Source organism: Trichosurus vulpecula, chromosome 2 (assembly GCF_011100635.1).
Source record: "Trichosurus vulpecula isolate mTriVul1 chromosome 2, mTriVul1.pri, whole genome shotgun sequence".
In the NCBI taxonomy this organism is placed as follows: domain Eukaryota; kingdom Metazoa; phylum Chordata; class Mammalia; order Diprotodontia; family Phalangeridae; genus Trichosurus; species Trichosurus vulpecula.
In genome coordinates this window covers 321,700,941-321,725,717 of record NC_050574.1, presented here as the reverse complement: position 1 = coordinate 321,725,717, position 24,777 = coordinate 321,700,941, and the positions used below count along the sequence as shown (strand labels likewise).

Here is a 24,777-nt window from a genome sequence, read left to right as displayed (position 1 = left end):
TTCAATCAAATCAAATGTCCAATTATAAAAGAGCACATTTCCCCAGAAGTGGGTACTTTCTGAGAAGGATGAAAAACAAGACCTTGCAAATAACATGAAAATTTAAAAAATACGAGCTTGGGGACAAGAAGATACAGTATCAAACAATTAGTATGTACTGAATACCTCCTATTAAATGAGATAATATTTATAAAATGGTTTAGCACAGTGTCTGGCAAATAGTAGGCACAATGTATATGCTTATTCCCTCCCTTTCCCTACTCTGCACCTAGCACCTACTGCTGAGGCAGGCACAAGACAAGGAAAACACATGCCCCCAATCACAAGGAGCCTAGGAAGTGAGACTCATGAACAAGAAACAGAGAATAATACAACCTGTGATATTATTCAATTCACCAACCATTTATTGAGCCATGCTTTAGGTGTTATTATCGAGTTTTTATTATACAAGTACTGTACTGGTTTGTTTTTTTTCAAATGCTATAGGAACTCAGAAAAGGGAAGATCAGGGTGCATGTTAGGGTAGTGGTAGAAGATAAAAGGCAGGGAGGTGAGCCTGAAAACATTGACAGGATATGGTTAGGTGGAAAAGCTTTGGAGGAGCAGCATGAGAAAGAATGTCTAAGCAAACTTTTGTGGTGACCAACAAAGAGAAATCTTTGGGGTATATTCTGAAGGAGACTTTGAACTGTGAGTAGATACCAGAGGATGCTTTAAGTCAAGTATATTCGAGATACATGACTTCTATCTGTAAACTACAACACAAATTATCTCACACACCACAGGTCCTAGCTGAATTAAGTAGAAGAAAGAGTGAATAAAAAGAGTCCTGACTGGACTGGGGGTGAAGAATAGGAGGAGGAAGCTATTAAAAGTTAGAGAAATAGTGGCCTTAGCCTAGAGAATGGTGACAGTCATTTTCTGCCTTTATGAAGGAAAGAATGGAAGATTTGGGGAGCAATTGAAATAGGAGAGTCAGATTAGATGTAAAGAATATCCTGAGTTATATACTAAAAATATTTTCTGGAAGAGAATGAAGACTATTCTTTTCTTGGCCTTCTTAAAGAACCAGATAAGAATATATTCTTCTGGAATGACTTAGATTCAATTTACTTGTAAGCAGGAATACAGCTTAATTAAATTCCCTTTCAAATGCAAGGAGGTTAAGGACAGAAAGAAAATTCCAATACAAAATATACATGACAGTATGTTTGTGGTATCAAGAAACTAGAAACAGAGTGAGCGTCTATTGATTAAGAAATGGTTAACAATCTAAGAGATACCCTAAATCCATTAGTAAGCAAAAACTATTCCTTAATTCTTAATATGTTTGTCCTGTAGAAGTATCAGGAAATATTAGAAGTATTTAGTTCTATATGAGGACTGAGAGTCCTATTATCCAGTTGTAATCCTATTTGCCTTTTCCAACAACCTTATTCCTTCCGGGCCCAGGGCTCATTAGCTGGAGCTAATTTGCATGGTAGATATGGTAACAAACACCACCCAAGGAGCTCTTACATTGAAGCAAACCCTACAAAAGTTGGGGATGACTTCTCTAAGTGTTAGATATTCATCTTGTAGGTAAGAAATAGCAAAGGAATCTTTTTGGACAGTTTCTGCTTGAGGACCTAGAATTTAAGCTTATGAGAACGATAGTATGGGACATCAGAGCAAGGCAGGATAGTGAAATGGAAAGAATACTTGATTTGAGAATCAGAAGACCTGAGTTTGAATCCTAACTCTACCGTAATGATAGTAATAATAGCTAAATAATATAGCACCTGTTCTGTTCCAGATATGGTGCTAAATAAACTCTTTACAATCATTATCTCATTCTCACAGCAATCCTGGGAAGTAGGTGCTATTATTATCCCCATTTTACAGGTGGGGAAACTGAGGCAAACAAGGGTTAAGTGTCTTGCTCAGGGTCATACAGCTAGTAAGTGTCTGAGACTGGATTTGAACTCAGGTCTTCCTGACTCCAGGTCCAGTACTCTACGCACTGTGACACCACCTAGCTGCCCCACTGAGTGAGTTACTTCTTTCTCTGTACTTCACCTTTCTCCTCTGTAAGATGAGTTCTCTAAGCCTAGATCTGTCCAGATCTAAAAATCTATGGTTCTCACACTAAGGAAAAGAAATAAATTATTATCTTAACCAAGTCACTTAATCCATCTAGCTTTAGCTGTCTCATCTGTAAAAGGAGAGATTTGGACTTGATGGTCTTTAAGGGTCTTTCAATTCTGACTTATTCCATAGCCTCAAGTTCTGCAAACATCAACGTACACTGGCTGGAATTTCCCATGTTTCATGCATGGAGGTTCTGAGAGACAGTTACTCCACCTACTTACCTGCAGCCACATTAGCAGGATGTAACAATATGTTCTCATTCTGCTGCCTTTCAATGATTTTTCGAGCAACCTCCTTGATAAGCTTGTCCCTTAGTTTCAGGAGTTCTGAAAACCTCTTGGCTTTCTGTTCTCGGTGGGCTTTTAATATTGCTTCCAGATTTCTGTGAGTCTGATCAGAAATTCCCTTTGTACCCTAAAAGAGCCAAAATAAATAATAGATACAGGTACCATTAAGAATCTTTGTCAAAATTCCAGAGAACTCATGATGAAAAATGCTTTTTGCCTTGGGAGAAAGAACTGATAGAGATCAGTTGATGCAGATGGAAGTATACTTTTTTCATTTTCCTTATTTTTCCTGTTTTTTTTAATCTGTGTGTTCTACCACAAAATGACTAATGTGGAAATATGTTTCATGTGACTGAACATGTATAACCTATATCAAATTGCTTACCATCTCAGGAAGTGGGGAGGGAGGGAAAGGAGAGAATTTGGAACTCAAAAAATTTTTAAACGAATGTTAAAAATTGTTTTTAGATGTAATTGGGAAAAATAAAATATTTTTTAAAAAAAGAATCTGTGTCAGAAGAGAGATATCCTCCTTGTATCTTCTTTGTTGTCTTAATTCTAAATTTTTTTCCAGTCCACCAGAAATAATAAGAATAACACTTCATATTTATATATCACTTAAGGTTTGCAAAGCACTTTACATGGTTTATCTCATTCAATCTCCACACCAGACCTGTGAGGTAGGTGTTATTATTATCTTCATTTATAGCTGAGGAATCAGAGGCTCAGGAATATTAAGTGGCTTGTCCATTTTCACACAATTAGTGTCTAAAATGTGATTTGGACCCAGATTTTCCTAACTCCAAGTCCAACACTCCAGCCACTATACAGAGAGGCAGCTAGGTGATGCAATAAAGTGATGGAGCTGTAATCAGGAAACCCTGAGTTCATATGCAGCTTCAAATATTTACAAACTATGGGACCTGGACAAGTGTCTGTACCTCTGTCTGCCTCAGTTTACTCATCTCAAAAATGGGGTTAATAACAGCATCTACCTTCCAGGATTGTTGGAAGGATTAAATGAGATAGTGTTTGCAAAGCAATTCACAATCCTTAAAACACTACATAATCAATATTTTTTTTCGTTGTTATTACTCTGCTTTCACTCATGATTATAGAGGCAGATTTCCTACTAATAAGGCAAAAAGTCTGGAGCCTTCACCAGTCTAATGTTTTAAAGCAATTATTTTAAATAGTAAATGTGTGAACCAAAATGCAATTCATTAATGCGCTAATTGTTCTTCCTTCCCTGCCTTTTAACCTTGAAGTCTTTAACTACTTTATGTGTGTGTATGTATATATACATACATACATTTATGCACGTATATATACATGTGTATGTGTATATATACACACACACATATAAATATACACCAGCTAAAGTTAAGCACTGAAAGAACAATTAGTAAATTTGTTAATTAAATTGTCAAAGATAATTCATTAGTTTAAGAACATCACATATCTTGATTACAGGGCTCTGCAAGTGAAAGTGTGCAGTTACTCCTTCATGCATAGAAACTTGCCCTTTTGAGTCCCATACTCTCCAGTTTTTCTTCCAGGGTATCCTCTAGGATTGGCCGGAAGTGTTTCAGTAAGTTAGGGTTCCTTCTCAATACTTCCAGCACCTTTTGCTTTCCATCTAAGGAGTCCTCCAACTCTGCAACATAATCAAATCACTGAGATCAGCCAACCCTTTTTTAATGCCTTCATCCTCAGCAGAGCTAGTTTTAAAATTTGACCATAATTGTAAGGACTACCCTATAATGATAACTATAATGCAAGCATCTGATTACAGACATCTGGCTACAGTTGCCTAACACATGCACCTGCGGGCAAAACAGGGCTTACATCCAGCAAAAAGAGCAAAAGACTCAAATAAGCCCTACCCAAGAATTAGACCCCCTTTGGGGATTCTATTCACTTGTGCCAATGTCTCAAACTCAAACCTTTTGGATTCCCCACCACTGATTTTAGTTAACTAGTTAGTTATCTATTTGTTCATTCACTCATTCATTTGTTTATTTTGAATTTATCAAACACCAAGTAAAATGGTTATTTTTATATATGTAGCAGAAGAGGAAAAAAAGATGATTGTACATGAAACCGCAGTTGTCTGTTATGTTCAGCTTGTTTTTCTCCCACATCTCCTTACCTTGACAGGGTTTGTCCCACCCTACTTCGACTAATTTTCCAGCTTCTGCATCCTTGACTTGTCCTTACCCACTGGTAACTACAAACTCCTGGGCCTCCACCCTGCCCCTCCTATTTCCAAATCACTGATAGTTTTAGATTCTGACAACTTTAACCCATACATATAGAAAATGTATTGGAGAGCTATTTTTTTTTTAAAATCTAGCAATGATCCTTGAGTCAATGTAGCATAATAGATAAAGAGCTGACCTTGGAGCTAAGGAGACCAGGATTAAAATCCTGTTTCTGACACATACTGGATTTATGATCTGGGGTAAGTCACCTGACACTTTCAGTGTTCTAGGCAACTCTCTAAGACAATAAGTTCCAGAGAAGGTGCTGACTGTTTACTAACCTGGGAGTTTCCTATATCAATGAAATTATAGGTTTACACCTAAAATGATTCTTATCACAAGCAAACAGTTTTCCCTTCAACCTCTTTCCACTTCCAATTTATGTATTTTGTAAGTCTGGATATTTTTTTTACATGCAAAATCATATTTGCTTGAAGAGAGAGTAAACTGATAGCAGTTGTGTGTGACTGATAGGTTATATTTTAAGTATTCTTTCTAATCTTTCTATTGGTGCATGTTTGGAAGATTACATAAGCCTCAAGATCTGACATCATACCCTTTTTTTCTTTTATACCTTGATAAAAACCTAGTACAAGGATTTGTTTTACAATAATATGCAATAGAATGCAAAAATAAACATTTATGTAGAATATACTATGTGCCAAGTGCTTTACATGTTATTTCATTCAATCTTCACAACAACCCCAAAACATAGTGACTATTATTACATCCATCTTACAGATGAGGAAACTGAGGTTATTTGACTTCCTAAAGTCATAAAGCTAGTAACCGCCTGAGGCCAGATTTGAATTTAGGTCTTCCTCACTCCACACTCAGCACTCTATCCACTGCACTACCCAGCTGCTTTGATACAATTTGCAAATGCTAGGGGCTAAGCAAGCACTTTTCAAAGAGCTGGTATTGGATGATCCAGAAAGAAAAGGAAAGGACATGGGAGGGTATTAAATGTATTTTGGTATTACATGATTAAATATATAACATGCAAGCATATAAAATTAACAACAGCTATTTTTAAGTGAAAAGGGTGATTATTATTTCTAACCCAACTGGGATATGTAGCTTAAGAAGTTTAGTGTGGAAGACAGGGAGCTGGCTTTAGATACAGGAAGACCTGGATATGAGTTCTACCTCTGAAACATACAAGCTGTGTGATGCTTATCTGAGGGTTTCCTATATCAATGAAATTGCATGTCCAGTCTTTATTCCATTATCTTAGATATATTACTTAACTATGGAGATAGTTTAATTGCTGCTTTAGAATGACTTAAAATTACAATTCCCTACTTTTAAAAAAAGAGAGGGCTCTATCTTAAAATACAATTATCCACATGGGTGAAGAAAACCAGATATAAGATTCCCCATTTCACTGCCTCAAAATGCTTCTGAAACCCTGTCTTCTGTTATGAGCATCTCTAAGGCACGTGAAAAAACAAAAAGAAGTAAGAAAATTACTTTCCCACCTTCTTGTGTAGAATCCTCTTCTGTCTCTTCTACCTTTGCTACTTGATGGATCACTGTCAAAAAAAGAAATAATTAAGGGCTCCATCCCATATTCCTTCCCCTCAGGTCAGTGGTCCAGTGGGAAAACAATTCTGAGAACTGGAAAACCAGAGTTTGATTCTCAGCCCTCCCACTTACTGTCTTAGAAAGTTATTTAATTCCTCTAATTCTTTTGTTTCCATAATTGTTTTTTTTCTTGGAAGGGTTCTGGAAGTGCAGCACTGCTCATCTGGGTGGAAAGTTTGACCTGCTCCATTTCCACTAAAGGCCAATTGGTCCCTCCTTAAGCAGCCTGGTGCCACCTGGCTTCCAGGGACTCATCATATTGGCGTCAGATTTAGGGAGGCTTTAGCCCTGCTGTAGCTCAGAACTCTCGAGTCAAGCAATTCTCCAGATTCAGCTTCTTGAGAAGCAGTGTTTATAGGCTGCTTATGGTACCATGGCATCTGTTTCCGCATCAGCAAAACAGGTAAAATACTTGTTCTGCCTATCTTGCAGGATTTAAAGTAGTGTGTCAAGTTCTTTGTTAAACAAAAACAAACCAAAAAATGCAAAATAACATGTGACCTTCCTCTCATTATTAACCCTCTTTAACACAAAGGAATTGAAGAATATGGAAGCCCAAAGCATCATCTCACTTTAGCTGCTTTGTCTTTGTTCGTGACTCCACTCTCAAGCAATCCAATTCAGTTTAACAAGGATTTATCAAGAACTTACTATGTGCGAAACACTGTATGAGGTGGTGGGGATATGAAGACAAAAATGAAAACATCTGACATCAAGAAGCTTACCTCCAACCAGGAGAAAACAATATGGCAGCAGAGAGGGAGCATGGTATATGATACAGTGATTCTCATACTTTTTTTTTTACCTCAGAACTCTTTTATACACTAAAATAAATTGAAAACCCCTCCTCGAAGAGTTTTTTATGAATGTTATATCCATCTATGTACACTGTTTTAGAAATTAAAGCACTTTAGTGCTATTGTAAAAATAGTTTTGTCCTCACAAATGACCAGGGCTTCCCAGACCACACTTTGAGAACTATTGGTAGTGGACTGGTAAGGAAGACCTGCATTCATATGCTGTCTCAGACATTAGTTGCCTGATTCTAAGAAAATCACTTAACTGCTCTGTCCCTCAGTTTCCTCATCTGTAAAATGAGGAGGTGGCTCAGTGGATAGAATACTGGTTTTGGCAACAGGAAGACCTAAGTTTAAATACAGCCTCAGACACTTACTAGGTGTGTGGCTCTGGGCAAGTTACTTGATCTCTGTCTGCTTCAGTTTCTTCATTTGTAAAATGGGGATAATAATAGCTCCTATCTCTCAGTTTGGGCTCCATAGGAAGGGAGATACAACCAGTGAGGAAAACCGCCCTCAGTAAGGAGAGGACTAAGAAGCATCCACTGTCTTCAGCCATCAACTGGAAGCAACTCTTTTGGAGATTCTGTCAACCATTCTTGCAGGTGCTATAGTTACAGCTACTGAAGACTTGAAAAGTAAGGTTCTTGACACCAAAGTCTTAGACACTGTTAAATGCTTTAACGTCAGAAATTGCTATCATTTTATCCATGGAAATGGCATTAGATGCGTTAACATATATTTTGGTACTGTCCCCTTAAGACCATAGGACTTCATCAGACTTACAGCTGAAACCTTCCTTATGTGTTGTCTCTGACCTTAAAATGTGAGCTCCTTGAGAGCAGGGACTGACTTTCCTGTTTGTATTGTCCCTAACCACTATCCTCAGCGTTTAGTACAGAACATTTCACATAGGAAGTGTTAAATAAATCATTCATTCATTCATTCATTCATCTAAGGATAGCTAGAGAAATTTATCTGAGATAGTTGAAGAATTAAGACAAAGCCCAAGTTGACATCAAGTTATATGTTTACACATATACATCAATATACATATACACATGTCTTTATAGCTCCCTCAATGTCTACCACAGTGCTTTGCACATAATAGATTAAATGTTTGTTGAATTAACTAACATCAGTATCATGACTATATGACAAAATTGCTTCCAACTTTATTCTTGAGTAAAGTCCCCTTCTAAGTCATACCCTAGCATGAATGGCTCCTCTCTACTCCAAATTTCAGCCAAATAAATATGAGATTCATGGTATGTAGTTGCAGGGACATGGATTTCAGCTAGAAAACATGCCAATGGAAATTAAAATTGCTGTATAGAATCTTATTGGCTTAGATTTGAATGCTTTTTTTCTTCTGATCTCATGCCCTATTCTTAGGGCATATGACCAAGGAACATGAAAAAGAGTCATTTGAAATAACCAAAGACTAGGTGTTGGATGTCATTATGAAGTATTAAAAATGTTATTATTTTGACTAGATTTCTTAGGATTGTGGTCAGGAGGAGAAATAGGGAAAGACCCTATTTTAAAGACCATAACTGGAGCTAATAATTCTAATTCATTTAAAAAAATAAAAACTTACCTTCCTCCTTTCTGAGAGTCATCCTTTTGATCTGTAAAAATTTAAAACAAAGAAAACGAGAAGCAGAAGGAATAACTTCTATAATTTTTTTGCCATGTTGTGTGCAACTATTCTCTCAGAAGTAGAGCTGGAAATGAGAGAGGGGTTGTGTAGAAGTGAGAAATAGCACACTAACACAGCAGTCAGAAGAACTGGGTTTTAGTCATGGTTTGACCACTTCCTAGGCACAGGATTTTAAGCAAGTCTTCATTATTTCAAATCCTGTTTATTCATCTGTCCAATGAACACAGTGATATCTGTCCTGACTGCCTTAATAAAGACCACTTGTAAAGAAATATACACATAGAAGCCAATATTTCCATAGGAACAGCAACAAGAATAAAAATTATTTATCCAATAAACCCATAAAATATTACTTTTGAATCAATTTCATACACTGGTAGTAACTAGGAGCATACTCCCTATTACCTTACACAAGTCATTCTTTGTGTTTCCCACTGCACCAGTGAGAGAGGGTTTATCAATCAAAATTCTTTTGTAGTGGTTCTCCATCCACAGAAATGTGCCTTCAATTAGCTGCTAAATTATAAAGACTTTGAGCATAGTGCTTAGCACATAGAAGGTATGAGTGAACAGAGATCTGTACTTAATCAGGAAGACCCAAGTTCAATTCTTGCCCTACATGCTTAATTAGTTATGTGACCCTTGACAAGTCACTTAACCTCTTGTAGCCTCAGTTTCCTCATCTGTAAAATATAGATAATAAGCAGCTATTACACTGGATGATTATGAAGAACACATGAAGTAATATATTAAATGCTTTGCAAGTCTTAAAGCACTATATAAATGTTAGCTCTTATTAATTATTATAAATATTTATTCAACAAATGAATAAATTCATTCATGTTAAGGTATTTAGAGGTGATAAGGCCTAATCTGTTTCGCTTTCCAGGCAGGTGTGTATTATAACAAGATAATTCAATGAATAAATATAATAATTGAGTTTAATAAACAACTGTAACATAGTACTTATTCCTTCGGGGTATTTGCATTAAAAAAAAAGGTCAGTCCTTGACAGAAGCACTACTTTGATGCCTCATCTTGGCATTAAAGTAGCCTTGGGTTCTTCAAAGGTCAAGTTCCTCTCAAGTGAGATAGATTCTGTGTTAGCTGTCCAGGGTCCTTCCCAGGTAAGAACAGAGACTTATTAGCAGACTTCCCATCTGTTAATGAACTCTGTGTGTGTGTGTGTGTGGTGCACACACGCACTCAAGTGCAAGTATGCATGTGTGATGACAAGCCATTGACAATACAAGTGCCCTACATATCCCCACTGTGCTTCTACAATTATGTTGGCAGAATGGCAAGAAAGAGAGCAGAGGCTACTTAGATCACACAATCTATTTAGACCATCTATAAACTTGAATTTAATTGTTGGTATTCTTGACAAGGGATCATTATCCAATAACCAATGAATTAACATGCTACTGTAGGAATTTTATCATATCCATATTGAAATTTTTACTCTAAATGAAACAAAAAGACATAAAGAAGTTATCAGTAACTCCAAGGGTATCTCACAGGTTCTCTCCTTTGAGAAGTGAGTAATGAATTGGCAGAAATTGTTTCATTGTCTACTAAAAGATTAAAAGAAAAATATCATTTAATGGGATACTTGCTGATCTCACTTTGCAATGACAATGAGGAAGGTAATTTCTGCTTATGAGCCAGCATACATTGCAAAGGATGAGGAAGTAAAGAAATTCAATGAAGAACTTTACAAGGTCTTCTAAACTAAGTCAACCATATTCCGAGGCCAAATGACTTGAAAATAAATGTGGGTTCAAAGTAGGACAATAAAAATTATGTTGGAAAATACCCTTCAGGATCAAGAAATGGAAGAGGTGAAAGTTTTTTAGATTGCTCAGAAATACCTGTTCATCTCAAATGCTTTCTTCAAGAGAATTGGAAATTTAGTTGTTGCTAATAGCCTTTAATGAAGACAGAAGTCATCACCATAATAAAGGAAGATAAAACCCTTTCCAGTTATTGGTTTTCTATTTCCACTCCTGTTTTCACTTCCTTCTTCAGGAAAAACCTTGCAAATAAGATGAGAACTGATGATAAAAGAAAATAATCTGACCTTAGTTATGAAGCCTAATATAACTAAAAGACTGGTTTTAAAAAGATGAGAAAATGTGTTTCTGTCTCTTCATGGCAGAGACAGTATGCAGCATAACACATACTGTCTAATTCAACTGATATATTGATTAGTTTTGCTGAATTACTTTTTTCCTCTTTCATTTTTATTCTTTGTTGCAAGGGATGGCTTACTGCTAGGGGATAAGGGAATATATTTTAAAATGAAGGTGCTGTAAAATCAAAGATATTGGTTAAAACCTTTTGAAGACTGGCATTGAATATCCTAAGTGAAACTATCCTAGAAAAGAAGATGGCAGACATACCATTTCTTCCTGGGACTTAATGATGTTGGCCTGATCTTGGCACTTGGCATTGAGTGAATCCATTTGGTGCTGAAAATGGTCTGCAGCTTTCCTTTGATCCTGAGACAGGGAGACTCGGAGCCTCTCATTTTCATCCTTCAACTGTTAAGAAGAATGAGGTCTGTTAGATTTCTGTTCTGACCTCGGGAATCCCACATCCTGTATTAAAAGTTGTCCAAAGAGATTTCATCACAGAAGAGTCTAAGATAATCTTTTGTTGGAAGAGATCAGATTTCAGAAAAGTCTATAACATATCACCCAATTCAATGAAATATTCATGATCTATCTGAGGTGAGATAAGAACTCAAGTGCTATTTTGTAAAAATAACTTATTATATCGACTAGTGACCTGCCATTGAGGTAGTAACTATAATTATTTGTCATAGATATTTTTAAAAAGCCACTAGCAAATATATTTCTATTATTTTTCTGCTCTGACAAAGTGAAAGGAATTGTTTGCTGAAACACAATGAAAAACTATTTTCCCTACAAATATGCAATGAATGATTTGCAGAAATACATGAAATAACAGCAGTAAGTTTCTTTTAGTTTTGCCATTAAACTTCCCCTTCATCTACTCATAGGTTCCCAAAGTGAGCCATATCTCCTCCTAGAGGGCATTGGAATGATGGGGGGAGGGGCAATAGTAGCCTTGAGTATAATTGGGAGGCATTGAATAAAAATAAGGGGGCAGGAGAAGAATAAGGAAAGAAGAGAAAAAAAATTTGAAAAACCATTCATACATGTTTCATCTGTTGTGTAACAGAGCTAAAGTCATAGTAATTACATTATTTTCCAAAAAAGAATGTACAAAATGCAGATTATAACCAATCAGTGGTCAAGTATGCTGACAGGTCTTAACTAGCAAGTGTTGGCAGATGAGTGTGTTGTACATTGTCAGGAAGTCCAGCAAGCATAGGCAGGAGTATGTCCATGTAATGACTTGTTTACAATATGATATTCTATGGTTACATGACACAATATTGCATCATCAAAATTTCAATGCAGGAAAAACCCCACAAATTTATGATAAATTTTTAAATTTAAGATGTCATTTTTAAAATATTTTATATTTTTTGAAATTATGCAAATTTCAAAATAAAAACAATAAAGGGTTAAAGTAAGTAAATTTTCAGGGGGGAGCTGAGTATTTTTTTTAAAGGAGGAGGTAGGCCAATTAAGTTTGGGAATCTCTGATCTACTCAATCCATACAGAGTATAATGGAGCAAAGCAGTATTAAAGTCCATGTTCCCATAACCTTAGAGAAAATGGTTTATGGTCAATGTGGTAGAATGTAGGTAAAAGATGTTTCATTTTCTCTATCAGGACAACTAGGAGCAATAGTCAGCATCATCACCAGCTTCCCCTTGAGGAAGTATTTATACCTAGGGAAAGAAGAGATAACTAGAGATAAGCCCTTGAAATAACTATTGGGCTTAAGACTTTGTTAACTCAGATCATATATTCCTCAGATCCTCTATTTGACTATATCAGTGGTCAGCAAACTACAACTCCTGGGCCAAATATGACCCACCATCTGCTTCTATACACTCTATGAAAAGCTAAGGGGTCATAGTTGGCCAGCTTCTAATCTATACAATTGTGTTAAAATGAGGTTTTTAAAGGTTAAGTAACTTGCCCAGGATGACAAGAAATTTCTTTGGATATAAATAAATCCTATTAAAATGTACATCTTTACCACTAATAGTGGACTTAACTGCTCTGCAGCATTCATCATCCTGACACACAATTTTGATAAGGAAATATTAACTACTTTTTTCCTCCATAAAATTATATACATAATACACATAATAGTATAATATTATATATAACATATATTTATATATAGTAATATTACAATTTATATATATATTACATATATATGTATATATATATATATATATATATATATACACACACACACACACACACTGGTGGGCTGCTGGGGTTAGCAGAAGTAGAAAATCCATTGATAGTGTGATAAGAACAGCAATTGAAGAGGCAGAAAAGGTTGTTTGTTTAAAGTGAAAGTCTGCTTAACTACCATTCACGCCTTTCAACTCTTTTTACCAAGCTTATTGAGGCTTTCTTTGTTCAAGAGAAAATGTGAGCCTATGCTACAACCTTTGTTGTATTGTTGGAGTTCTTGAGGTTCATAATGTAAGTAGCCATAAGTAATTTTTCATCTTGAATCTCCTCTTCCCCATCTGTAATGTTAATGGGATATGAAGATCTTCCCCACCCATTAATAGGCCACACATGGAGCCCATTAAGGGAAACTTGCTTAGGGGAGGCTTGCTTGTAGGAGGGCTTTCACACCTTTTGGCACTAAGTTGATTAGGCACTGAGTCACAGGAGTTGTAATACCTTCTGGCTCTGAGAAGTGTATATATACTCTGAGTTGGTATTTTGTTGTGGGGGTTCACTTATAAGAAGGACCTTTTAATTCCCTAGTTGAGACTCTGAGTAGCCATATGTTCAGAGCTTCCTGACTGCTCAGATGTAAAGGCTCTCTCAATCCAGTGGTGTATGTAAAGTGTATAGCAATATTGCTTTGATCAGGCAGTCAGAACCCTGTCTGTTGGTCTTTGCTAATTTCTCTGTTTGTATTTGCTCTGCTTGTACTTTCTCTGATGTTCAGGGTGCTGACTTTTCCCCTGAACTAGTGAATGTAACTAAAGAAGATTGTTGACCTCTTTAAAGTTGCTTTCTTTTAAAAGCCGATCAAAGAATCTGTGCTAGCAGGCCATCCTGGGTATGTTAGGGTGCTTGCTGCTATGCCATCCAACCCTCAACCCATTTTGCTAGTAAACTATCATCTACCTGAGATGGAGCAGAGGGAGGATTTTGAGAGTGAACAGATGGAGATAAATCAAAAAGCCTATGCTACAGTCACAAACCTTCATTATAGCTCTTACCCTTTTTTTTTCTGCCAGATGTTCATCCTGCAGGTTCTTTAACTTTCTCTTCCACATTAATTTCTGGAAAATTAAAAGTATATAAAGGGTGATTATTGAGCTCTGAGCAGGAGTTCTTAACCTGAAATCTGTGAACTTGGTTATTCATATTACTATATTTCAGTATAATTTGTTTTCTTTGTAATTCTATATATATATATATATATATATATATATATATATCAGTTCATGTATTTAAAAACAATATTCTAAGAAGGGGTTACATTAGCTTCACTGGAAGGTCAAAAGGGACACACACACACACAAGTTTAAAAACCTCTGTTTGAAAGGGTTGATGGTTGAAATAAATTCCCCAGATTTTGTCTTTGCCTCAAATCCTTTCCATATCAGATCATCCCAATATATTGATTTTTAACTGGCCCAGAATGGCTTAAGAGCATCTTCTTTTGTCCCTTTCACATAGAGCTAGGTTGTATCCAATCGTAATTTATTCTATGATGGCTGAAGCAAGTATAAATAAAATAGTCATATAGAATTGTTCTTGTTTGGCCTTCATTTTCAAAAAAGATCAATGATATCATGGGTAATGTCTTAACTCATGCATGAATTGGATTTAAGTGAGGTAGAGTTGCACAAAGTCATCAGCCTCATTCTCTTCCAGAGTCATTGAAGTCCAGTAGGAGGACAAAGGTCAAGATTACTGGCAATGGCAAGAGATTCAGTGGATGACCTTTGCATCTTTGATGTCTGATCAAGCTCTAACATTCTACAACACAGCCACCTTCATGACCATAGGAACAAATTGTTCTCATCCACCCATTCTTCTGGGGGAAATCTCATGCTTGGAACAGGCAATGCTTTAACTCTGCAACAGTTTGGAGGCCTATTGGTTACCCTCAACCTGGTTTAGCCCATCTGCCAAGATGGTTTACTGGGGTGTGGCTCCTGTACAGGCTTATGGCTTCTTGGAGCCACAAGTGAAAGACGAATGCCAGGGAGACACCAAAGGTGGATGAGCAGCCCTAAAAAGGGCTCAGCAAGGCCTCACACCAGAGGTGTTAGTCTTCCTTGACCACCCCATATAACCTATATAGTCACAGGCTAAAGGGACTGAAATCCAGGGGTAGGGAACCTGCATCCTTGAGACCACATGGGGCCTTCTAGATCCTTAATTTGTTCTGTGAAATTTGGATTCAGTCAAAGGATCTAGAAGGTCACATATGGCCTCAAGGCTGCAGGTTCCCCACCCCTGGACTAAAACATATCAGGCTGATACAAGCAAGGAAAAAAACGAGTCCTCATTTAGGTAATTTTAAATCAAATAAGAATAGTTTTATTATATGAACTTGGTAAATATTTTTTTGTTGCTGTGGACAAGGAGCTTTTAGTCATAGATTATCTAATAGGCAACCTTATTATAACAGAGTTTATCCTAAGGAAATAGAAATTTAGGGGACTTCTATTTTCTTAAACTTCATGAGTTGGCAGGTATACCTTAAAAATCAACAAGTCAACAAACATTTATTAATGTTTTTTCGTGTGCTATATGCTCTGCTAAGCACTAGGGATACAAATACAAAGAGGCTTATTATCTTCAAGTTGTTTCTTCCATTCAATGTAATGAAGATAACTTTGGGAGCAGATAGAATGGCTCTAAAAATGGAACTAGAGGTGAAAGGTATGAAGAAAACTCACCTGATGTTCAAGCTTCTCCTTCATGTCTTGTACCTCCTTTGCCTGTTTCTGTCGGTCTTCAGCATCATCATCCCTCAGTGTTCCAAGGTGGGACTCTACTACAGTGTGGGTTTGCAATGCTTGGAGTTTCTGAAGAGATTGATACATACTTTAAACTAAAATTTCATAACAATAGTCTCACATCTTGTGCTATGTAAAGAGCATATACTGATAAAAAAAGGATCCTTTAACTTGGCCTATCAAAAAATCTTCAATACTACAAATATCTTTATCAGCCTACAAAATTTTTATCTGCCATTCTTTCACTTACATGTGTGACATGAATGGTTTCAAGCAGAAGGCTGCTGAAGGAGGACAGAACCTAGGAGACAACACAATTTTCACTGGTATTTTTATTTCCCTGAAGTCTAATTTCTTTAGAATATAGTTCTAACCTAATGTTTTCCATGATTGAGAAACCGTAAATCCTATATCATCCTATAAAATTAAGAAATTGATAAGCTATTAAACCTTTCTATATGTTGAAAGTCTTCTTAAAAGTTTAGTTGCTTGGTGATGTAAGTTCAATGGTTTTGTTCTTTTTTTTTTCAAATTACGTGTAAAAAACAATTAACATTTTTTTTTAAATTTTGTGTTCCAAATTCTCTCCCTCCCTCCTTTTCATCCACACACAGAAAAGGCAAGCAATTCAATATACATTGTACATGTGCAATCATGCAAAACATTTTCATATTAGTCATATTGTGAAAGAAAATAGACAAAAATGGTTTTATTCTTGAAATAAAGTTAAGTTTGTAACAAATTACTTATTAAAGATAAATTAAGGGTGGAGCCAAGATGGCCACTGGAAAGCAAGGACTTGCCTAAAGCTCTCCCCCAGGACCCTCCAAACACCTATAAAAATGGCTCTGAACAAATCCTAGAACTGCAGAACCCATGAAATAGCAGAGAGAAGCAGGGCTCCAGCCCAGGACATCCTGGATGGTCACAGGGTAAGGTCTATTGCATGGAGCTGGGAGCAGAGCGGAGCAGAGCCCAGAGTAAGCCACACCCAGACCAACCAGACTGGGAGCCGGGCAGAACAGGTGTAGTGTCGTGAATCAGTGAGCTGTGGCAGCTACCAGACTTCTTAACCCACAAACACCAAAGACAACAGAGAAGGTTAGTGGGAAAAGCTGCAGGGACAGAGTGAAAGGAGTTCTTGGTTCGGCCACCACCCCAGAGACAGCAGAGGTTGCCTCTGGCCCCAGGCCCACCTGGTGGGAGGAATTAAGTGGCAGATCAGAGCAGGAGTACAGAGCCTGCTTAAGATGTGAGTCCTGGTTTGGGTTGGCAGTTCTTGGGGGAGGAGGAGCACTGGTGTGGCAGATCTTGCTGTGTAGAAATATCTCTGAAAATAACAGCGCAGCCCCTCAAGCTTGGGACAAAATACTCTCTACTCTACAAGCAGTCATACCCCAACAAAAAACTCAAGGGTCAAGTAGTTGGCTGGGAACATGAACAGGCAGTGAAAATGGATGCAGATTCAGACTCAGACTTTGGAATCTTTCTTTGGTGACAAAGAAGACCAAAATATACAGCCAGAAGAAGTCAACAAAGTCAAAGAGCCTGTATCAAAAGCCTCCAAGAAAAACATGAACTGGTCTCAGGCTATGGAAGAGCTCAAAAAGGATTTGGAAAAGCAAGTTAGAGAAGTAGAGGGAAAATTGGGAAGAAAAATGAGAGTGATGTGAGAAAACCATGAAAAACAAGTCAATGACTTGCTAAAGGAGACCCCCCAAAAAATACTGAAGAAAAAACACCTTAAAAATAGACTAACTGAAATGGCAAAAGAACTCCAAAAAGCCAATGAGGAGAAGAATGCCTTGAAAAGCAGGATCAGCCAAATGGAAAAGGAGGTCCAAAAGACCACTGAAGAAAATACTACCTTAAAAATTAGATTGGAGCAAGTGGAAGCTAGTGGCTGTATGAGAAATCAAGATGTTATAAAACAAAACCAAAGGAATGAAAAAATGGAAGACAATGTGAAATATCTCATTGGAAAAACCGCTGACCTGGAAAATAGATCCAGGAGAGATAATTTAAAAATTATTGCACTACCTGAAAGCCACGATAAAAAAATGAGCCCAGATATCATCTTTCAAGAAATTATCAAGGAGAACTGCCTTGATATTCTAGAGCCAGAGGGTAAAATAGAAATTGAAAGAATCCACAGATTACCTCCTGAAAAAGATCCCAAAAAGAAAACTCCTAGGAATATTGTCACCAAATTCCAGAGCTCCCAGATCAAGGAGAAAATACTGAAAGCAGCCAGAAAGACACAATTTGAGTATTGTGGAAACACAATCAGAATAACACAAGATCTAGCAGCTTCTACATTAAGGGATCAAAGGGCTTGGAATATGATATTCCAGAGGTCAATGGAGCTAGGATTAAAACCAAGAATCACCTACCCAGCAAAACTGAATATCATGCTCCAAGGCAAAATATGGATTTTCAACAAAATAGAAGACTTTCAAGCTTTCTCAGTGAAAAGACCAGAGCCGAATAGAAAATTTGACTTTCAAACACAAAAATCAAGAGAAGCATGAAAAGGTAAACAAGAAAGAGAAATCATAAGGGACTTACTAAAGTTGAACTGTTTTGTTTACATTCCTACATGGAAAGATGATGTGTATAATTCATGAGACCTCAGTATTAGGGTAGCTGAAGGGAATATATATATATATATATATATATATATATATATATATATATATATATATATATATATAGACAGAGGGCCCAGGGTGAGTTGAATATGAAGGGATGATATCTAAAAAAATATCAAATTAGGGGATGAGAGAGGAATATAGGGAGAAAGGGAGAAAGGGAGAGATAGAATGGGGTAAATTATGTTGCATAAAAGTGGCAAGAAAAAGCAGTTCTGTTGGGAGGGAAGAAGAGGCACGTGAGGGGGAATGAGTGAATCTTGCTCTTATCAGATTTGACCTGGGGAGGGAACAACAAACACACTCAATTGTGCATCTTACCCCACAGGAAAGAAGGAAGAAGGAGATGAAAAAGGGGGATGATAGAAGGGAGAGCAGATAGGTGGAGGAGGTAATCAAAAGCAAACACTTTCGAAAAGGGACACGATCAAAGGAGAAAATTGGATAAAGGGGGATAGGATAGGAAGGAGCAAAATATAGTTAGTCTTTCATAACATGAGTATTGTGGAAGGGTTTTTCATAATGATACACATGTGGCCTATGTTGAATTGCATGCCTTCTTAGGGAGGGTGGGTGGGGAGGGAAGAGGAGATAAAATTTGGAACTCAAAGTTTTAAAAGCAGATGTTCAAAAAACAAAAAAAAAGTTTTTGCATGCAACTAGGAAATAAGATATACCGGCAATGGGGCATGGAAAACTATCTTGCCCTACAAGAAAGTAAGGGAAAAGGGGCTGGGGGTGACAGAAGGGAGGGCTGATTGAGGAACAGGGCAATCAAAATATATGCCATTTTGGTGTGGGAGGGAGGGTAGAAATGGGGAGAAAATTTGTAATTCAAACTCTTGTGAAAATTAATCCTGGAAACTAAAAATATTAAATAAATAAATAATGGCTTGAAAAAAAGACGAATTCAAGGCAATGCATCAAGAGAAAATACTCCAAACTATAAGATATATCTATACAAAAATAACAGATGGTATTGAATTTGGAACCAAAAGAATTGGTTCTATTTCTCCAGTTTACCATACTGCCTCTGAAATTACCTAATGAAGAGCTCTTCAATGAATAGACTAAGCAATTCATATCCCTGCTTCTTTAACCTGAAAGGCATGAACTTCCTTCAGTTTACAGGGGTAAAAATTATGTCTACTAACCTCTTTTTACCCCTGCCACAACAAGAGTTTCTGAGTAATTGTGTGCCCCTGGATTTTCACTTTACAATAATCGCTAAACATCTGATCTAATTTTTTCCTGCCCTCTTTTCAGAGAAGTGTTGAAAAGAGTCAGAGTCAATGTTGAACTTAAGAAGAAGAGAGCTGAAAGAGGATTCTCTGCATGTGTATCTATGCAACATGCATTTTCCAACAGAGAAGTGAAAAGTGAATACATAATTTAGTACATTCAATGGTTCTGAGGCCCCTGGCATTTATTTGGGTGGAAAAAATAATCAGATCATAGAAATTCCCAAATTCCTATTTCTTTAGCATACACTGTAAAACTGGATTAGTATAGCTAACCTCTAACTTCTAGCCTTGAACGCCTCCAAATTAAGTGCCAAATAAAGCCCAGGCTCCTTACATTGGTATTTAAAATATTCCACAATCTGACTTCAACCCACTTTTCCAGCTTTATCTCACATGACTTCCCTTCATGTACTCTATGTTCCAGGGCAGCTGATGGTATAGAGCCCTGGACCTAGAGTCAGGAAGTCCTGAGTTCAAATCCAGGTTCAGACACTTACCAGCTATGTGGCCCTGGGCCACTTAACTTCTGTTTGCTTTAATCCATTGCAGAAGGGAATGGCAAACTACTCTAGTAGCCTTGCCAAGAAAATACCATGGAGGATATTGGCATGGTGTGATCCACAGGGTCACAGAGAGTCAGACATGACTGAACAACAGTAACTCTGTTCCAGACAAATTGTTGTCCCTATCCCCAAAACACACCTCAAATTTTCCTACCCTTGTACCTTAACTCACCCTGTATCCCATACCAAGAATATCATTCCTTATATATCTACCTGTTAATATCCTAGCGACTCTTCAAATCCTAGCTAAAATGCCATATCTTCCATGAATATGATGATACCCTGTTCTGCCCAGATATCAGTGATCTTTCACTCACTTTTATAGTAGTTGGTATTCCTTACATACATTTAAATTTACATTTTTATTACAATTACCTATTTACATACAATATCTTTCTTACTAGCCTATAAATTCCTGCCCCAGCATATTGCATGGGGGTGTGCAAAGTATCACTTTCCACCAATGAGGAGAGATCCTATTGTATCTATAATCAGTTAAACCTATAATCCTATTATACCAATTGTCTAATACGTAATACACATACACAGATGCCTAAAATACACATTACAGATAGGAAGGAGCTAGTACAAAGGGAGAAACTGAAGTAGGTGAGTGAGGGAGAAAGGCTGCCAAAGTAAGGTTCTACGATAGTGTGTTAGACTGAGACCAACAGTAGAAAGATTAACCATCATGAGTAGTAGGAACATCATTTCTGTAACTGGAAACAAAAAGAAATAGAAGTGATCAAAAGACAAAATAAATAGATAATTTCAATTGCAGAAAATGTAAAAGCTTTTGTAGAAATAAAAACAATGCAACTAGGATTGGAATGAAAAGTGTCTACCAGGGGAAAAAATCTTTACATCAAACATCTCTTACAAAATCTATATCCAAGATATACATGAAATTAACACAAAGGTATAAGTACCATTACTTAATAGATAAATGGTCAAAGGACATGGATAAACAGTTTTCAAAAAGAATAACAATCAGCAATCTTATAAAAGACTTTTAAATTACTAATAAGAGAAAGGCAAAATAAAATTTTGGGGAATTACCTCACACCTATGCAATTGGCAGCAAAAAAAATTGTAAGACGCAGACAGGGTGTTTGCAAAAAACAGGCAAATCAATAAACTGTAGTTTATGTGCTATGTATTATGTGCTGGAAAACAATTTGGAATTATAAGAGAAAAATAACTAAACTATTCATATCCTTTGATCCAGAGAACCCAATATGGAGCATATATAACATAAACATTGAAGATATGAAAAAAGGTCTCATATTTATAAAAAAATTAATGGTGGCATTTTTGGGTAGCAAAGAACTGGAAACAAACTAGGTACCCATTAAGTAGGAAAATGACAGGAAAAAATCATAATATCTTAATATAATGGAACATTATTGCACCATAAAAAATGACAAATGTGAATAATTCATGGGAAAATATTAATGCTAAATAAAGTAAGCAAAATCAGAAAAGCAATAGATACTACCATGACTGCAATAATGTGATAGGAGGGAGGGAAGGGAATAAGCATTTATATAGCATCTACTATGTGTCAGGACTGAGCTAAGCTCTTTACAAATATTATCTCATTTGATCCTCATAAGAACCCTGGGAGGTAAGTGCTGTTATTACCCCCATTTTACAGATGTAAAAACTGAGGCAGACAGAAAGTAAATGACTTGCCCAGGGCCATATAGCTAGTAAGTACCTGAGGCTGGATTTCAACTCAGGTCTTCCTGATTCCAGGCCCAGAATTCTATCTACTGCACCAGTAATACAAACATTTTGTAAATTATAATGACCAATCTCAGCCCTAGTGAAGAGACAGGGAAATATACCTTTCCTTAGAAAGAAGTGGGGTAAGGGGAGGATTATGGGTCCAAAATATTGCAAACACCATTGGATATATTGGCTATGTGGATTGCTTTGGCTTAACTGTTTTCTTCCTCACAAGGGAAGGTTCATGAGAAATTGGAGGCTATGGGGGAAGGCTGAAGAAGTATAAAGAAAGATATGCAGAAATGACAGTGATGTAAAAGTACATGATACCAATAAAACTTTTTAAGTGGAAATACCCTGATCTAGAAATGTAATTTTGAACTGCTAATTCATTGCCAAGACAAGGGCTTTGTACTACTCTTCCCCCTCCCATAGCATGGTTATGGAGAGCTGGTTTCCTGGCACTATACTGGGCTAGATATTAGGGATATGAAAAAAAGGACAAACAGCCCCTGCTTTCACAAAGTTTATCCTTTAATGGTGGATGCGGCATGTAACCAAGTACATGAAGATGTACAGAGAGAATATGAAAAATATACGGTTACTCTAAAAATATTTTTTAAATGTGAATGAATTTAAATGACATCATCCAATACCTGATTCCCATGAAGAGTAGGCCCTGACAATCTCCTAATGTCAGATTGCATTTATTTGAACTATAATATTGGTGTGAGGAAAAGGCTAAACATGTAGCCAACTGAAAGTGTGTAAACCTTTTATGTAACTTACTTCTTCTAGCATAGAGTTCTGACTGGTAACACTCTTAAATTCATTGAGAAGCAATTGCTTCAAATTGTCTATTTCCTGATAAAGCTTCATCCTTTCCTCTTCTTTCCATCTGTCAAATTCCCTCTTTGCCTCTGTTTCCCTCAGGCAAATATTCTCTGCTTCCTGAAAAGACAAGCAAGGAAAATACAAAGGAATTTTTCAATTTAATTTTTAAAACAATCATTGATCACTAATTGTGTATCCAACCAGCAAATTAATAGCTATGGAGATACACAGGAGAACTCTCTATCATACAGCAGCTCCTTAGATGCTCACAAAGCCATGAGGCCCGTGCTCACACATCCACAACTTGATTGTGTACCCCTTGAAGGCAGAGTAGAACATTATTCTACTCCTTTCTCGTCTTTTGCCAAGAGCACATTGCTACACCCTCAACAGATGCTCCAATAGTCACACTTTATGTGAAGAAATGATACAAAAGAGGCAAAAAATAATTTGGGTCAAAGTGTGATTTGGTGAGGAAGGGGCTTGAGTTACTATACAAGTATGTTTGATTCACTTCATCAGGTAGGTCTGATAAAGTCATCCAAATCTCTTCTCCAGGACACCTATAATTATTTTTGAAATCAACAATTGGTATACTTTCCTTCTCAGTAAAATGGTAATTGTAATATTGGTAGCATTGCAGATTATAATATCTGTAGTATTACCATCCTTATGGGCGTATTGTAAAGATCAAAGCAAATAGTGTTTGTACAAAACTTTGCAAACTTTAAAGCACTATATAAAATCACTTACTATTATCCTGCCCTAAGTGGGCTCACAATCTAGTAGGAGGAAGCCACACATACACAAATGACTAACATATCAAATTTACTATGATAAGTGTACCAAAAAAGAACAGCTTTGGTCCTCAAGCTAAAAACCATCCAGAATTGTTCTAATTTGCTGTATAGCTGCAACCTACATCCTCAGGGAACACTGCAGCCCCAAATCCACTCATCTTCTTGACCGTCTCTATCTCAATTCCTTTCGTGTTCCCACCTGAAGCTGACGTTGCCTCTCCGCCTCTCTCTCAGCTTCCAGCTGGGACTGGGTCCACTTCAGCTTTGCCTTCAGTTCTTCTATTCCATCTTCCATGTGTTGCATTTGTTGCTTCTGTTTTTCTGTCAAGGCCATCCAAACAAAGGTGTTCCAAGCTTAATTAGTGATTTAGGAATGTCTACACTAGAAATGTGTGTGTAAAAAGGATTAAATAGATTTGAAAGCATCCTATCATGCTCATTGTCCCTTAAATTTATAAGATATGCCTTTTAGACAAGTATACTTAACCTTTTTTGTGTCATGGATCCCACTGATAGTCTGGTGAAGCCGATGAACGCCTTCTCAAAATAATATTCTCAAATGAATGAAATGAAATACATAGGATTACCAAGGAAACCAATTTTACTCAAATATTTTAAAGAATTAATTTAATTAATTAATGAAATCATTTATGCTCAAAATATTAAAAAAAATAAAACAAGTTCACAGGCCCCAGAATAAGAATCCTTGCTCTAGAGCAGAGACTCCCAAACTTATTTTGCCTGCTGCTCCTCCTTCAAAAAAATATTCAGCACCCCTCCCTGGAAATCTACTTTCTTTAACTCCTTAATGGTTTTTTGTAAATTTGCATCATTTCAAAAAATATAAAATATTTTTAAATGTTCATCTTAAATGTAATAGTTTATTGCAAATTTGGGGGGGGGGATTCCTACATTGAAATTTTGGTGGTACAATATTGTTTCATGTAACCATATAGTACTACAAGTTATTATATGTACATATTCCTGGAGATGCACATTGGACTTCCTGACAATGCATGACACACTGGCCTGCCAACACTTGCTTTTTAAGACCCATTTGTAGACTTGACCACTGACTTATTATAACTTTCGTTTTGTCTGTTTACTTGGG

The 24,777-nt window shown here is 36.7% G+C and overlaps 1 protein-coding gene across 1 annotated transcript in view; it reads right to left on the bottom strand.

Annotated features, from left to right (window-relative positions):
• Nucleotides 1-24,777, bottom strand: part of DZIP1L (DAZ interacting zinc finger protein 1 like) — a 41,678-nt gene that overhangs the window by 6,572 nt on the left and 10,329 nt on the right. The window contains exons 3-11 of the mRNA XM_036747288.1: nt 23,866-23,987; nt 22,822-22,983; nt 15,784-15,912; nt 14,089-14,151; nt 11,131-11,271; nt 8,666-8,696; nt 6,163-6,216; nt 3,941-4,074; nt 2,352-2,544 (exon numbers count right to left, since the gene is read on the bottom strand). Of these exons, the coding sequence (XP_036603183.1) occupies nt 2,352-2,544; nt 3,941-4,074; nt 6,163-6,216; nt 8,666-8,696; nt 11,131-11,271; nt 14,089-14,151; nt 15,784-15,912; nt 22,822-22,983; nt 23,866-23,987 (1,029 nt within the window). The remainder of the gene's footprint in view (nt 1-2,351; nt 2,545-3,940; nt 4,075-6,162; nt 6,217-8,665; nt 8,697-11,130; nt 11,272-14,088; nt 14,152-15,783; nt 15,913-22,821; nt 22,984-23,865; nt 23,988-24,777) is intronic.